Source organism: Podarcis erhardii (assembly GCF_964252035.2).
Source record: "Podarcis erhardii genome assembly, chromosome: 14".
Taxonomy (NCBI): domain Eukaryota; kingdom Metazoa; phylum Chordata; class Lepidosauria; order Squamata; family Lacertidae; genus Podarcis; species Podarcis erhardii.
The window spans coordinates 44,064,556-44,081,686 of NC_138503.1; the positions used below are offsets into that span (position 1 = coordinate 44,064,556).

Below are 17,131 nucleotides of genomic sequence, written 5' to 3' on the forward strand. Positions count from 1 at the left end.
TAACATTCAGAATGCTGTGTTTTGACTAATGTAACACAGTCCTGAGACACTGCTGCAGGAATAAAAAGGTGAAGGGAGCCCTGACCATTAGGTCCAGTCGTGGTTGACTCTGGGGTTGTGGCGCTCATCTTGCTTTATTGGCCGAGGGAGCCGGCGTACAGCTTCCGGGTCATGTGGCCAGCATGACTAAGCCACTTATGGCGAACCAGAGCAGCGCACAGAAACGCCCTTTACCTTCCCGCCAGAGCGGTACCTATTTATCTAAAGCACTTTGACGTGCTTTCGAACTGCTAGGTTGGCAGGAGCAGGGACTGAGCAACAGGAGCTCACCCCGTCGCAGGGATTTGAACCGCCGACCTTCTGATCGGCAAGTCCTAGGCTCTGTGGTTTAACCCACAGCGCCAGCCCTTCCCTGTGATCCTGGCCACTACACCTCTGTCGACCACGCATTAGCCTGCCACAGAGCTACTTCCGCCCTGTGGATTGCAGTGGATGGCAACCACACCTTTGCATAAGCTTACAAAGGCTATGCATGTACAGAGGATATAAGCGAGATACAAACACAGCCACATGCTTCTAGGGAAAGCCTTTTAAAATGACCCAGACCACAATCGAGCAAAAGCGAGACAAAGTGCAAATCTGTAGGCACGACTTCTCAGATACAGACTTCCATTGACTTCAGTGGGGCTGGTCGAGTCCCGAGAAAGTCCTATTGAAAGCAACAGAAATGAATTCCTTAGCTGCTGCTCAGCGGTTTAATGTTCTGTCACATCCAGTTAGACATTAGCTCTGGCTTTCTCTCTCTCTCTCCTTGGCTCGCGTCCAGGGTTATGTTAGCCAATCAGATGTGACATTTGAACTTAAAATGCCACTCGAATACAATCCAGGGTTCTGTATGTGCGTGAATATAGACGAGAGATTGTCTATAGGAAAGGATCAAACACTTGGTGGCAGATCAAGTTCCCTGCAGATCCTATTAAAACCATTTTGCCCGCAGTGAGGGCTGCATTGTTCATGCTCATTTTGCAGGCTAATAGCCCTTTTCCTGTTCTTCCTAAATGATGCAGATGATTTGACTTTTAGCAAAGGTGCCTTTGCCATAATCTCTTGGGAGCAAACAATGGTGACCTTTCTGAACAATTCTTCCTGCTGTTCTTTCTCTCTTGCCTGGTTTGTGTGTGTCTGGGTGTGTTTGTCTGTGTGTGTGTGTGTGTGTGTGTGTGTGTGTGTGTGTGTGTTTGGTCTTCTGCAGCAGCAGAAGTAATTTTCGAGCCACAGTTACCAATGTAGAGCCCCTAGAAGTTGTTCTACTACTACAACCCCCATCCAGTAGTGTAGTGGCAAATTCAGGGTCCCTTTGTGCAAGTTACAGCCCTGCCCTCTAAGGGTATGCAAGAATTCTATAATTATACAAAAGTGATAATTAGGGGTGCATTGCAACAACCAATGCAGATCTCCATGTGTTGCCTGTCCACTAGGTCTACTATGTTCCATGAATGTACTTGGCCAAATAATTTGGAGTGCTCCGACATCTTCTTTCGGAATGGCTTACGTTGTGTTTTGCGTGAAGGTCCATTGTGCATAACAGAACTTGCTCACCATTCTCTGGAAACCGAAATGCCCTGTGTTTTCAGTGTTCCTAAATGCTTAGCATTCAAGCATATAGAAACAACAACTCTTTGGTGTTTTCGTTAGAATTCCTGCTCCGTGATTGCAGTCATGGGATTTTTGTCTATCACATGACGGTGTATGTTTTGACTCCAAGAGTGGGAAATGATGGAGACAAGATGTTTGTGTTACTGTGTTCCGTGAAGTGGGACTATTGTCCTTTGTCCTTTCTCTTTGCTGTCTGGTGCTAGAGAGAGAGGGAGCCATGTTGCAGTGCTCCATGTGTGTTTATATGTAAATAAAGTAGAGAAGAGAAGAGAAGACTCCCTGGAAAAGACCCTGATGCTGGGAAAGATTGAGGGCACAAGGAGAAGGGAACGACAGAGAACGAGATGGTTGGACAGTGTTCTCGAAGCTACCAACATGAGTTTAACCAAACTGCGGGAGGCAGTGGAAGACAGTAGTGCCTGAAATGCTCTGCTCCATGGGGTCATGAAGAGTCAGACACGACTAAACGACTAAACAACAACAAAGGTAGATTAGCCAAAACGCTGAGTTGCTGAGGTCTGTTATGCAAGCTGCGAAGACTGCGGATCCCTAAGTGTGCCAATGTCTGTTGACATCGGTCACTGTGATGTTCGGGCTGAAGCAAGCTTTTGAAGCTCCCAAACAAACGACCAGGAGGGAGAGGACATGCCAGTCGGGCATGTGTATCTGCCAGGGTCCTACGCAAGTGTAGGACAAGCTCCTGACAGTTTTAAGCATGCACCTTCTCCAGAGTGACCCAAGGAGCCAATCCTCAATGGCTGACTTACCTCACTTCACTCTGATTGGCTCCAATCAGCACAAAGGGTGAGAAGCCTTCTCAGTGGCCGAAAGCTCCTCTTCCATGCTGGTGGGGTGGCTATAGGATGCTGCAGACTGGGACCCTGCTGCAGAAATAGTAATGGGTTTCCCGCAACCCAGACCACAACATCAGACGTAGCCAGCGTGGCCAATAATTGGGAGTGATGGAAGTCGTGGTTCTAAAACGGGTTACCCCATGGGTAGGCAAACTAAGGCCCAGGGACCAGATCCGGCCCAGTTGCCTGCTCAATCCGGCCTGCGGACGGTCCAGGAATCAGCGTGTTTTTACATGAGTAGAATGTGTCCTTTTATTTAAAATCCATCTCTGGGTTATTTGTGGGGCCTGCCTGGTGTTTTTACATGAGTAGAATGTGTGCTTTTATTTAAAATGCACCTCTGGGTTATTTGTGGAGCATAGGAATTCATTCATCCCCCTCCTCCCAAAAAAATATAGTCCGGCCCCCTACAAGGTATGAGGGACAGTGGACTGGCCCCCTGCTGAAAAAGTTTGCTGACCCATGGACCCTGTTTTAGACTCCAGGTGTAATGGTGTTTTTATTCATGAGGTTGTAGCCAACTGCCAGGGAATGGTCTGAAGACAAGGACTGGGGAATGCATTCCATGGCAAACCAGCTTCTCTCTGATGGGGAGCTGGAGGGGGGAAGGTCGCTCCCTTGTCCACAGCGTTCAGAAGCCAGAGAGAGAGAGAGAGAGAGAGAGAGAGAGAGAGAGAGAGAGAGAGAGAGAAGCTGAACAGCTAAAGGAGGAGTTACCCAGTTACGAGATAATGACAGCAGAACCAGAAGGGAGGGGGCAGCTAGTTGAGATGGCACTTGAGAGCATGGGGGACCCCATCCCCAGAGGTCTGAACACATCAGATAGCAGAGGAGTCAGGGGGAAGGAGGAACTTCCCATTGGCGCCCCAAATGCTACAGAAGCCGAAAGGAGGATTAGACCAGCCAACTGGCCTTGCGAAGAGCTGAGTATTTGTGTTTGCAACATGACGCTGTAATAAAAGGACTATAAATCTATCAACTGCTCGTTAATTCTTTCTTTGGAAGTTACGGAAGGGAAGGGAGGACTCTCCACGGCTGACACCAACTGACTTCTACTCAGAGATAGACCCATTGCAGTTCATGGCACTAAGCTCGTTGTGTCGATTCCAATGGGTGGGCTCTGAGTTGGACCAGCATTGGAGACTGGGCCAGGCCAATGGCCCATCTACTCCAGCATCCTCTTCTCACGCTGGCCGGCCAGAAGCCTATGGGAAACCCACAAGCAAGACCCAAATATAAGAGCACTTTCCCCGCCTGCAGTTTCCAGCAACTCGTGGAGGCAGACCATAGCCATTGTGGCTCACAGTCACTGACAACATTCTCCTCCGCAAATCTGTCAAATCTTTTAAATCCATCCAAGTTAGGGGCCTTCGCTGCCTCCAGTGGGTGTGAGTTCCATAGTTTAACTAAGCACGGCATGAAGAAGTACGTTCTTTTGGCTGTCCCGACTCAATGTTCAACTTTACTGGGTGTTCACATGTTATGGTGTTATGGGACAAGGAGAAAAAACCTGCCTCTATCCTCTTTCACCATGCAATGCATAATATCATACATGTCGATTGAGAGCATTTGCTCTAAATCAAAAAGTCCTAAATGCTTCAAGCATTTATTGTTCCTCCTGGCCTTTGGCTTAGAATCAATTTGACTCCCTCTCCTTCTTTCTTTCTTTTTTCCTTTCTCCTGTGATGAGGCTGCATTTTAATGTTGTATTTTAATCTTGTTTTTTAAGTTGTATTTCAATCAACCTGTTTTTATTATTGGTTGTTAGCCGCCCTGAGCCTGGTCCTGGCTGGGGAGGGCGGGGTATAAATAAAATTTATTATTATTAATCAAATCTTGTTTTTTTAAGTTGTATTTCAATCAACCTGTTTTTATTATTGGTTGTTAGCCGCCCTGAGCCTGGTCCTGGCTGGGGAGGGCGGGGTATAAATAAAATTTATTATTATTATTATTATTATTATTATTATTATTATTAATCATCATCATCATCATCATCTCCTGGGTCATCTTAATCTCTGGGGTCACTGTGCTTTGTGGACATTTCCCCAACTCCACAATACCATTTTTGAGGTGTGGTGACCAGAAATATACACCCTGTTCCCAACGCAGTCACCCCAAAGATTTGTATAACGGCATTATGAAAGCGGCAGTTTTACCTGCAATTCCTAATAATCCCTAGCAGGGAATACGCCTTTTTCACAATTTCCTTTTCCTTCGCAGTGGAACAAGCGTCGTGTCTCTCCAAACTTCTGGTTCTCATAAGTGGCATTGGTGAAGGATGTGACAAACGGCATTTTAAAGGCAGCGTGATCATGGTGATTTATATTAGCAAAGATAAGAATAACTTCAGATATTCAGTGCAACAAAAAGGTGTGCAGGGGTGTGCCAGAGATTCTTCGTATTATCTTATGCAAATAGGGGCGTCAGTGCACAGATATGCGCCTGTGGGACATTGGTATATCTTATTTATGTTCAAAACAATATCTGATAGGCTAAAGAGGTCCTTCCTAATTAACTGGGCAGCAGAATTTTTTAGAGGCAGGAAGACGGTATTAATGGAAGTGCTAAGGAAAAGCTCCAGCAGCTATTGATGGTAAGGTATTGCAGAAGGTTGGACTAGACCAGGGGTTAGCAACCTTTTTCAGCCTTGGGCTGGTCCAGTGTCCCTCAGACCTTGTGGGGGAGCCAGACTATAATGGGGGGGGGGGATGAACAAATTCCTATGCCCCACAAATAACCCAGAGATGCATTTTAAATAAAAGCACAACTTCTTCTCATGTAAAAACACCAGGCATGCCCCACAAATAACCCAGAGATGTATTTTAAATAAAAGCACACATTCTACTCTTGTAAAAACACGCTGATTCCCGGACCATCCGCGGGCCAGATTTAGAAGGCGATTGGGCCACATCCGGCCCATGGGCCTTAGGTTGCTGACCCCTGGACTAGACAATCCTTGGTGGGCCACTGGTTCCCCCCACCCCGGGATGCATTAATGTATGACTGTGACAAACCCATTCACAAAGTCGTATAATGAGGCAGAGAGCTAGGGTAAATGTAACAGGCTGTAGGCTCAACTGCAGCTCCAATTCCAGTTTGGTTTTCAACCGAGGAGCTTTCATGTCAAAATAACAGCTGCGTGCAGAGCTGCCCCCCCCTTCCTCAAAAGAAGCCCATGTTTGTTTACTTTGCAATTAAAGTATTTCAGAATTGGTTTAGCCTTGTGTTTGACTTTCCATGGACTGCAGTAAAATGTGTGTCTTTGTACGTGTGTGTGTGTGTGTGTGTGTGTGCGCGCATGTTTGCATTCCGTACTTTCCCGCAAGGCATCTTTACAATATATTGGTTTGCACCAACTGAAAAATGTAAAAATCCTGCAGATGTGCTTGGTATCACTAAGGGTCGTTCCAGGTGGTACTCTGTGCCCCTTTCAAACCTGCAGCAGCTAAAGCTAAGTGGTGGAGAGCAATAGACCAAAGGAGACTGGGCTGCAGGGTTGTCTGAGAGCTGGAAACTTGAACGTGAGAAGCTCCACACAGAGAGAGAGAGACACAGAGAGATGTTTAGTTCTGTGCTGCTCTGCACTGGACTTTGGGGGAGCAAGAACTGTTGGGGGGATAATGCTGTTAGCCCACCCACCCCTCATGCTCATATAGAAATAGAACCAAAGACTCCACAGTCTCACTGACCTTCATTCCAAAGAAGCAGAATCCTGGCTAAATGCAGGAACCTTTGGAGAGAGACTCATCACTTAAGAGGTCAGGGTGTAACAATAGCAGAACTAGGGGAAATTGCTTTACCAAATCATGAATGTTAGGAGAAATTGGAACAAAAAGGATTGCGAATTTTCAGTAAACATATGGATGTGTTTCTCTCTCTCTTTCTTTTGCATTTTTTAAATTTTCTTTTTTATTTTGACAAGGTAATAATCATAAATAAAGAAGAATAAAAATGTACACCCCACCCCCGAGACCATTCCATTGTACCTATCCAACCTCCCAAAATTCAACACCTCTTGCAATGGTTTGACCCCTTTCCGTTTTAACAGTACGGATTCTACAAACACTTTCCATATCTCATCATAATCATTTCTCCTGCACATTCCCCGTCTTACCTTAATGGCACATGTTAATTTATCATTAATAGTTATATCCCACACCTCTTTATACTGGTCTTCCATTTTATAATCTCCTTGCCCCTTCCATTTCCTAGCTATCATAATTCGTGCAGCTGTCAATAAATTTGTGAGCAAGTGGATGTGTTTTAATTTGTTGGAAGCTACCCAAAGTGGCTTGGGCAACCCAGTCAGATGGGTGACATATTTATTATTATTATTATTATTATTATTATTATTATTATTATTATTATTATTATATTATTATTACCACTAATACATATAGCTGACAAATGAAGAAGCAGAAGTTCTCTTTTCCTTTTCCTTTATTTCTCTTTCTCTCTCTCTCTTTTTTTTTTCTTTTCTCATCATCTGTTTTCCCCTTTTCTCTTTCTGGTGTTTTTTTTGTTTAGATTAGCTTTTTTGTCTTGATCAAAATATTGTTGTTGTTGTTTAGTCGTGTCCGACTCTCCCTGGACCAGAACACGCCAGGCACTCCTGTCTTCCACTGCCTCCCGCAGTTTGGTCAAACTCATGATGGTAGCTTCGAGAACACTGTCCAACCATCTCGTCCTCTGTCGTCCCCTTCTCCTTGTGCCCTCCATCTTTCATAAAAAAATAATATATACGGTATATATATATATATATATATATATATATATATATATATATATTCATTAAAAAATCATATATATATATATATATATATATATATATATATTCATAAAAATATATATCTGACATTAATCTCTCTTCCAAATTTTAATAAAATCTTTTTTTAAAAAAATTATATGGATGTGGGGGAAAATCAGTTACTGAGAGAAACCCAAACCGACAAATTTACCCATTCCTAGCAGCAGGGGGGGGGGGCGCAAGGATCCTGCTCCAACTCCTGTTAGCCCCAGATGATGGGACTTGTAGTCCAGTAGAATCTGGAGGACCACTGCTTCCCCAGCCCTGGACTAGAGAAGATCCTGCTTGGTCTTGCAAGGGGAGCTGCCTATAACCCTTTTCTGTTATCCTCGCTGGTACAGAGTTTGAATCCGTAGTTAACTCGAGAAAAGAGCGATGGCAAGTTAAAAACAAGAAGAAAACAAAATCGATTCTTGATTTAATAATTCCTTTCATCCTTTTATTATGCTTCACAGTACAAAGGGCTTTATTTTCTTTGACAACACTGGCTCAGAATTAGCTTAATTAATCACACCCTTGATTCCCCATTCCTCTTCTGATCATAGAAGCCGCAATAAAACGCTAGTTAGCATTATTTACCATCACCTACAGTTTATAAACAGGGGACCACCTTGTACTTTAAGTCGTGCTAGGTGCTGTACGCAGGCAAGTACAAAAGGCCTATCTAGCATCACAAACCGACCGCAGGGCAGATAAAACCCGCTGTTAAGGTCCTGGTTGCTTTAATCCAGTTAACATTGTATGCAAAACTCAGCAGTAGAACACATGCTTGGTGTGCAGAAGGTTCCAGGCTCAGACATCGGCATTTCTAGGCATGGTAGAGATAGACCCTTGTTAAAAACACTGGGTAGACCACACAGAGCTACACTGGTCAATGGTCATAACTGGTTTCTAAGGCAGCTTAAAGAGATTTTTGACAGTGGGCTCAGGAGGTGGCAAGCTCTTCTTTGGATGTGTTCAAGCACAGAAGCATAGGGACCTGCCTTCTGCTGAGTCAAACCAGTATTGTCTACACTGGCAGAGACTTTCCAAGGAACCCGGGACCACCTGCGTTCCAAGCTACCCCAGAGATTGATTGGCCATCTGTCAAGGATGCTGCTATGGTATCCTATAAAACAGACCCTCCATCGAGCGGGGGGGAGGGCAAATGACCCCCCCCAAAGGTCCTTTCCAACTCCATGTTACTATGGATGGAAGATCCTACAAGTGAAACTGCCTTACATAGAGTCAGACCAGTGTTCTGTCTGACCTCTTTTGTCCACACTGAGCTCTCTGAAGTCTCAAGCATCCCAACTTCATTCTCACTCGACATTTTTTTAAACTGGGATCGGATCTGGGCCCTTAGCTCCTCTCTCAGCTGGGCCTGTTGCATTCATCCTGGACTTGTTTTTCTTTTCTTTTTTGGCAGGACAAAAGTGATTTCATTTCAGTTTTTAAAAAGTTCACCATAGGAACAAGTCTCTTTGTTTTTAAGAAAAAGGAAGATGTCCCCAAAACGGTTGAAAACTAAGCAAATACGACTATGAGCTAAAAGCTGGCTTAGGGAGAGAGAGAGATGGGCCAAAGGAACAGGTGTATACAACACAGGGAAATACAGTTTTTTAAAATGCGCACTCTAATGCAGCTTCCATGCACTTATTCCTAGCATGATAAAACAACTGGAAGGTGGTAGCTTTGCCTTCACTGGAAGTTTTTATACAGCCATCTGTCTGGGATTTCTTAAGCTGTGATTCTCGCGCTGTAGAGGGTTGGACTAGATGACCGCTGGAGTCCCTTCAAACCCTACAATTCTATGATACTGTGAACCTCAAATGTCCACTGCACAAACAGTTCCTAACCTGATACAGCCGCTTCTCGTGTATGTATTTATTTGGGTCTTTGCTACTGTTTCTAGGACAGATGGATAGGCTCAAAGTTCTGGATGTGCCTAAGGCATTTAGAAAACACTCCCTTAAAGGGCAAACTCAGTTAGTGGCTGCAGATGAAAATACTGCCAAAACAGAACCACAGAGGTAAAAGCGATTCCACCAAATGTTCGTGTGTCAGCATGCTCAGAAGGTTTGCTGAAATACAAATAAAAAATAAAAAAATCCAGCCCCAAACCCCTGAATGGGACCACTTCCCACCACCCCACAAATTATACTCCAATGAAGGCTGAGTATGTTCAAAAACCACAGAATTTTAGTTAGAAAAGAAAACAACGAAAATCTGTGAATGGAGGTGGCGGCGAGTGTCATGGCCTTCTGGAGGAGAACAGGAGAGCTTTTGTCTTGCAATGTGTTCGGTTGCAGAACCCACTTGTCCATTGCAGAATCCAGCCTCAGAATTGTTTGATGTGAATTCACAGGTCTTTTCAAACAAACAAAGGGACGCAAACACAGCCTTCCCTAAATCCTTTCGCCATGCTGTTGGTTGACCCTTTGGGGGCTTTCCCCGGGAACAGGAAACACAACCAGGGAAGACCCATGTCTACCCTCTAGCTGCCTTGCCTGAAGCTGTGGATCTGGGTGGAATACTTCTGCAGCTGTCCCGCGGGATCGTCGTCTTCCCCGCAGTGCTGCTGGTAGTGTTCGTACAGTTTGGACCTGCTCCCCGCACCGGGGGCCTCGGCAGCAGGGATGTGGCCATTGGACATCCGGAGAATGGTCGAGGTGAGAGACTTAATATAGTTCTTGGCCAAGGTGAGGGTCTCGATTTTGGAGAGCTTGTTCTCCGCCCTCACATGGGGGATGACCTCCCGCAAGGCCTGGAAGGCGGCGTTGAGCTTGTGCATGCGCTGCCGCTCCCGCTCATTGCTCTCCAGCCTCCGCAAGCGCCTATCTTTGCTACCTCCCCAAGGCAGTTTCGCGGGCCTGGAAGGGCTCTTTTGGCCCTCGTTGTTCCTCTTCTCTTTGCGCCGCAAGCATTTCCCGAGTTCCTCCCCGCCAGGGGCTGGCTCTTGACGCAAGGTGCCTTCGGGGATCGCGTGCCGACGTTTCGCACCTTTGCTTTTGGCCTTCATTGTCGGTTTGATGCCAGGAAACCGGCTCCCAGATCTTTTGCGTTTATTTCCTTGTGGAAGATGTTGCTGGCACCAACCAAAGGGCTGTTTGAAAAAGAAGACACTAAATTAGTCGCCGACAGAGCCAGAAAATGCATTCTCACCAGATGTCACTCAACAGGGGTCTGTCTGGTTTATATATTCAGGATATAGAGGCAGTAGAGTCCTGAGTTTGGTGGAAAGGATTGTCCCTGCAAGGGTGGATCTGACTTTTGGAATGCAAAAGCGTGGGTGGGTAGGCTGCATTTATAGCACACTTTTTTGTTGTTATATGCCGGCAACTCTCTACTTGTGCCTGACTACACACATACATGGCGCAGGGAACCTGGAAATGGCACAAAAGAACTGGAAAGTCTGTAGCTCATGGACAGACCTCCCCAGAGCCGGAGGAGGATGACCTCAGGGTCCAGGGAGGGTCTCCTCACAAGCTGGAGGCGCAGCAGGACTTTGCTGAGACCGCTCAGCCTCCCTGCCTAACAGCTGACAAGTGGGGTAGCACAGCAGCTGCTGCTTTCCTGCGCATCAGCTGATAAGCCTGCATGCTCCACTGGCATGCAAGGAGACCCTCCCTGCAGCACGAAGAGGATGTCCTCTTTGGGCGCTGGGAAGGGTCTCCTCATGAGCCATAAGGGCATAGGTGTCAACTCCCTGGGGCCCTGGGCACCCAAGTACCCACAAAATTCCCCATGAAGGGGCCAGGCACCCACAAATTTCCGTGCCAGAGCCATGCACACTGCATGGCACCCACAGCCCCGGGCACCCACGGTTGCTGGGCCATGCTGGCACTCCTGCATGAAGGTGTCTCCAGGGTGCTCCCCACTTATGTGCATTTCAGTTATACGTAGGGGCCTGGAACGTAACCCCCAGATAAGTGGGGAGTCACATCTTTGTGTATGTGTGTGTGTACTTTTATTGTATATTCCTTTTCTATTATTTGTTTATATAAACTGGTATCCATAAAAAAATATCAAAGCCAGTTTACAATAACAACACATAAAACTGTGCAGTTTAAATCAGAAATCAGCACACTATTGCGGGAAGGTGTATTCTTAATTGCCTGCACAGGCCTGAAGGAACTGAGAAGTTTTCAGCAAGCGCTTAAAACAGAAGGTGCCTGCTGAACCCCTTTTGGCACAGCATTCCACTGGCTTGGGAGAATGACATGAAAAGACTCACATCCTCGTTATTGTCAAATGTGGAAGTGATATATAATTTTTAATGTTTTGCTGCTGCTGTGACCCGCTTTGAGCTAAACTTGGTTGTTGGAAAAGCAGAATGCAAATATTAAACCCAAAGCTAGAAAACTAATAAAAGCAGGGAGAGGGAGCTGGGATAGAACGTCCCCCTGTTATGCTTTGTATTTTGATTTGGAAGGGATTTCTTGCATGGAGTATTAAAAATGGCAACCTCCCCCTTCTAGCTCTCTTGCCTGCTTGGGAGCAGTGCCTCTGATGCTCTTGTGTCTCCCAGCCCTTTAAAGCCAGGACAGCAAAGAGCTGGGAGAGCCCAGGCAAAAAAAGCTGTTCCATACTAGTAAAATACTGCAGACCCTGAGCCGTCTATCCCACCTCCAGGCAGACAATAGATGCAGAGCCAATGTTTATCTTTCTCATCTGCACCCGCCATTCCTCAAAGGGAGCTCAGGCAACTCACTTGGGCTCATCCTATTTATCCCACTCACAACTCTGCAAAGTAAAAGAGGTTGGAAAATACCCAATTGCCCAAGAACCACCCAGTGAGCTTCATGGTCAAGCAGAGAGCTGGACTACATCTGCACCTCCAAGTCTCTCGCCACTCTCACCCAGGGATGGAGAAGCCTGTGGACGCTCTAGGCATCTCTGGACTGCAACTCCCTTCATCCCTGACTGTTAGCCATGCTTGTGGGGGCTGATGGGAGTTGGAGTGCAAGAACACCGGGGGGGGCGGGGGCAACCAGTTCCCTCCCATAAAGAACCCCAAGCTGAGATGGGGAAATCTGATAATGGCTGATTTCCATTGTGAAGAAGGACTGTCTCGCCAGAGTGGTGCATGCTCTAGTTATCTCCCGCTTGGACTACTGCAATGCGCTCTACGTGGGGTGTCCTTTGAAGGTGACCTGGAAACTGCAATTAATCCAGAATGCGGCAGCTAGACTGGTGACTGGGAGTGGCCGCCGGGACCATATAACACTGCTCCTGAGAGATCTGCATTGGCTCCCAGTACGTTTCTGAGCACAATTCAAAGCATTGGTGCTGACCTTTAAAGCCCTAAGTGGCCTCGGTCCTATATACCTGAAGGCGCATCTCCACCCCCATCGTTCAGCCCGGACACTGAGATCCAGCACTGAGGGCCTTCTGGCGGTTCCCTCATTGCGAGAAGTGAGGTTACAGGGAACCAGACAGAGGGCCTTCTCGGTAGTGGTGCCCGCCCTGTGGAACGCCCTCCCTTCAGAAGTGAAGGAAATACACAGCTATCTTCTTTTTAAAAGACATCTGAAGGCAGCCCTGTCTAGGGAAGTTTTTAATATTTAATGCTGTATTGTTTTTAACACTTAATCGGAAGCCGCCCAGAGTGGCTGGGGAAACTCAGCCAGATGGGCAGGGTATAAATAATAAAATTATTATTATTATTATTATTATTATTATTATTATTATTATTATTATTAGCACCAGAACCTCCCTCCTGGGTGCAAGCTGCAATAGCAGAAAAATGCAAGTAGCAGATCAGCATTTCAGAATTCTAATTCAACACCTGGACATGAGAAGAGTCTGGAGGATTAGGCCAATAGCCCATCTAGTCCAGCGTCCTGCCCTCACAGTAGCCAACCAGATGCTTGTGGGAAGCCCGTAAGCAGGATGTGATCACCTGATCACTCTCCCTTCTTGCAATTTCTAGCAGCTGGTACTCAGAAGCATGACTGCCTCTGACTGACTGACTACTGGAAGCTGAAAAGCTCAAATTCAACGTTTCTCAGACTTTCTTGAGTAATCTTGAGACAGAAAAAGATTACCGACTTTCTAGATCAGGGATGGGGAACCTGTGGCCCTCTGGATGTGGTTGGACTTCCACCAGGCTCAGCAAGCATGGCCAACAGCCAGGAACAATGGGACAATGTCCAACAACAACATCTGGAGAGATGTGGGTTTCCCACTGCTGTGTCTAGATCCAGTTCTATTTCTATGATACTAACGGCATCCATAAAAGGGGTAGATTGGTAGAGCTAGATGGATGAGCTCATAATTTCTAGAAGCAAGGGAGCCATCAAGTTGCTATGACCCAAGCCTGGTCTCTGGAAACATTTGCTACATATGAATCCATGTTGGAGAGAATGGTCTTCACCACTGAACAACAACCAACACCAAGCAGCTATATTTGAGAGGAGGGCTGTAGCTAAGCTGTAGAACATCTGCCCCACATGCGGAAGGTCCCAGGTTCAATCCCGGTCATCTCCAGGTAAGGCTGTGAGAGACTCCCTGTCTGAACACCTAGAAAGCCACTGCCAGTCTGTGTAGACAACAGTGAGTTGGATGGCTCTGACTTGGTATTAAGGCAGATTCCTGTTATCCAAACAGTTGTGTATTCAAGGTGAGGTTTTCAGGCAAGGAGGTTAACTCAGACCATGCTCAACCTCTTTGAGAGGCAAAATGCCATTAAGGGTGGGAAACTAAGCTATATATATTCTCTATATAGAGCAGAGCGATTAAGCCATTTGACCCAGCAGAGATTGATTAAATACTAGCAGCTATCCAAGGATAGGAGATCTTCCCATACTGTTCCAAGGTTGCTTTTAACTTAGGGTCCGCTGCCCCTCTCCTCCAAGCTTTATTCTTTATCTCCAAACAGCACCATAAAATCATAGAACTGTCGGGTTGGAAGGGACCACAAGGGTCATCTAGCCCAACCCCCTGCAATGCAGGAACGCGGGACTTGAACCCAGAACCCTGAGATGAAGAGTCTCATGCGGTACCGACTGAGCCATTCTGGGTTGGTACCTCGATAATACACATGAGCACAGCAAATACTCGAGTATGTATTAAGTACGTTCAACAGGCAATTGCATTGGGCTGCAGTTCCCTGCTGAGTGCACATGGTGCAGCAGAACAAGGCACAGGGAGTCCGTTGGGCATGTCTCCTGCCCTCTCTCCCCTCTTTAGGAAGCTGCCTTACGCCACATGAGACCAAAGGCTCCATTGAGCTCAGTACTGTCTACATGACTAGCAGTGACTCTCCAAAGTTTCAGGCTGGGAACATTCTTCAACATACTTGGAGATGCTGGGGAATTAAATTATTGGCCTTCTACATGCAGAGCAGGTGTCCTAGCACTGAGCCCTTCCCCGTGCTAGCAGTACTCTCTTTTCATGACTTAGGTCCCCATATGCATTGTACATGCCAAGCAGCATCAGACCACTTTACAAGGGTCCCCCCAAATAATCCTGGGGGAAACTGAGTTGTTAAGTGTTGTTAGGAAACCCCCATTCGCCTCGTGGAAATACACTTCTCAGAGTGGCTTAAGAATCATTGCCTCTTCCCAGGGCACTCTGGGAAATACAGCTCTGCGAGGTGACTAGGGCTCTCCGAACAACACTCAGCACCTTTAAACTACAGTTCCCAGGATTCTTTGCAGGAAGCCATGATTATTTAAAGTGGTATGGTGCTGCTTTAAATGAATCATGTACAGTGGTACCTCGGGCTAAGTACTTAATTCGTTCTGGAGGTCCGTTCTTAACCTGAAACTGTTCTTAACCTGAAGCACCACTTTAGCTAATGGGGCCTCCCGCTGCTGCGGCGGCGGCGGCGCTGCTGCACAATTTCTGTTCTCATCCTGAAGCAAAGTTCTTAACCCGAGGTACCATTTCTGAATTAGTGGATTCTGTAACCTGAAGCGTCTGTAACCCGAGGTACCACTGTAGATGGGGCCTTACGCTGTTGCATCTGCATCCCCAAAGATCTCCAGCAAAAAGCTACATACTTGAGAGCTTCTTCTTTCTCACTATTCTGTCCACATTCCACTTCCCCCTCCCCAAGGAGCCAAAGGGTCACATGCATAGCTCTCCCCTCCATAACTTGTCATCACAACAACCTTGTGAGGTAGGCTAGGCTGAGAGACAGCTCAGGCTTCTTGGCGATTTTGGTCCCAAACTCTTAATTAGCTACACCACGCACAGAGCCCTGGCAAATTTAGGACAAGTAAAAGATGTTCCTGATCCAGAACGAGACCCATTCTAAAAGAAGAATGGATTTTTAAAAATGCAATGTTTTGCACTGATAGTTTTAAGAGCATGTGTGTCAACAAACCCCCCTTGATTGCTCTCCTGTTCAGATTCCAGTCTTTCCACCAGGATTTTCGATTGTGAGCGGTTCTGAATAAAATATAAAATATGGGGCGGATACCTACCCAGCAATGGGGCAGATGACGGCAGCAGCATCCTTAACTCCAAGCTGGTGTGGTCGGTGAGCAAGGTGCTCACATGCAGGAGAGCAAGTGCTTTGAATTCCTCTCCCTCTTGCAGACTGCTTGCCGGGGCTAGGACACGTCACTTTAATGCACAAACAGGTGAGAGAGGAGGAGTTTGGCTCGGTCAAGTCTTTTGCAAATAAGCCAAGAGGTGTGTGTGGCAGTTGTGAAATTATAAGAGTGTTTCGCCATGTGGCTGAAGCTAAGCAAGGATTATGCAGTGTGGGCAAGGATCGCAGAAGCAACATGCCCCCCCCCCCCGTTTGCTGCACAAGAGAGAGTGGGCAGCACAGGGGGGAGGCTGGTGGCCTTACAGCCATGAAATGCGTTGTTGTTTCTCAGCCAGCCAAGTGAAGCAATCAGGGGTAGGTCAGCCTGACACACACCATACCCTCCAACATTTCTCCGATGAAAATAGGGACGTCCTATTCAGTAATATCCTGCCAACCTAGCAGTTCGAAAGCACGTCAAAGTGCAAGTACAGTGGTGCCTCGCAAGACAAAAGTAATCCGTTCTGTGAAGCTCTTCGTATAGCGTTTTTTTCGTCTTGCCAAGCAAGCGCATTGACAGCTTAGCGGATTAGCGCTATTAGTGGTTTAGCGGCTTTTAGCGGATCAGCTGTTAAGCGGCTTATCAGCGGATCAGCTGATAAGCGGCTTAGGAAAAGGGGGGGAAAGGGGGGGAAACCCACAGGAACTCGTAAGACATTTCGTCTTGCGAAGCAAGCCCATAGGGAAATTCGTTTTGCGAAGCGCCTCCAAAATAGAAAAACCTTTCGTCTAGCGGGTTTTCCGTCTTGCGAGGCGTTCGTCTTGCGGGGCACCACTGTAGATAAATAGGTACTGCTTCGGCGGGAAGGTAAACGGTGTTTCCGTGCGCTGCTTTGGTTCGCCAGAAGCGGCTTAGTCATGCTGGCCACATGACCCGGAAGCTGCACGCTGGCTCCCTCGGCCAATAAAGCGAGATGAGCGCCGCAACCCCAGAGTCGGCCACGACTGGACCTAATGGTCAGGGTTCCATTCAGTAATAAACATAATAGTAGTAGTAGTGATCATTCTCATTCTTATTCGTATTCTTATTCATACCCCACCCATCTGACTGGGTTTCCCCAGCCACTCTGGGCAGCTTCCAACATCTATAAATACATAATAAAAAATCAAGCATTAAAAAACCTTCTCTATACAGGGCTGCCTTCAGATGTCTTCTAAAGGTTGTAGAGTTATTTATCTCCTTGGCTCGGGGGTTGCATAACTCCATACCCTCCAACATTTCTCCGATGAAAATAGGGACGTCCTAAGGAAAAGCGGGACAATCCAGGATCAGATCAGAAACCGGGATGG

The 17,131-nt window shown here is 46.6% G+C and overlaps 1 protein-coding gene and 1 long non-coding RNA gene across 2 annotated transcripts; one reads left to right on the plus strand and one right to left on the minus strand.

Moving 5' to 3' along the window:
- The first annotated feature begins 347 nt into the window (after window positions 1–347).
- LOC309329395 lies at window positions 348–3,485 on the plus strand. The gene is made up of 2 exons (XR_014151123.1): window positions 348–1,911; window positions 2,143–3,485. It is a non-coding gene; the product is annotated as an uncharacterized lncRNA (long non-coding RNA).
- A 4,242-nt stretch (window positions 3,486–7,727) lies between these two features.
- On the minus strand, window positions 7,728–16,137 carry BHLHA15 (basic helix-loop-helix family member a15). The gene is made up of 2 exons (XM_081840123.1): window positions 15,732–16,137; window positions 7,728–10,402 (listed from the first exon to the last, which is right to left on the minus strand). The coding sequence occupies exon 2, from the start codon at window positions 10,316–10,318 to the stop codon at window positions 9,794–9,796; it is 525 nt and encodes a 174-aa protein (XP_081696249.1). The 5' UTR covers window positions 10,319–10,402; window positions 15,732–16,137; the 3' UTR covers window positions 7,728–9,793.
- Between the last annotated feature and the right edge of the window lie 994 nt (window positions 16,138–17,131).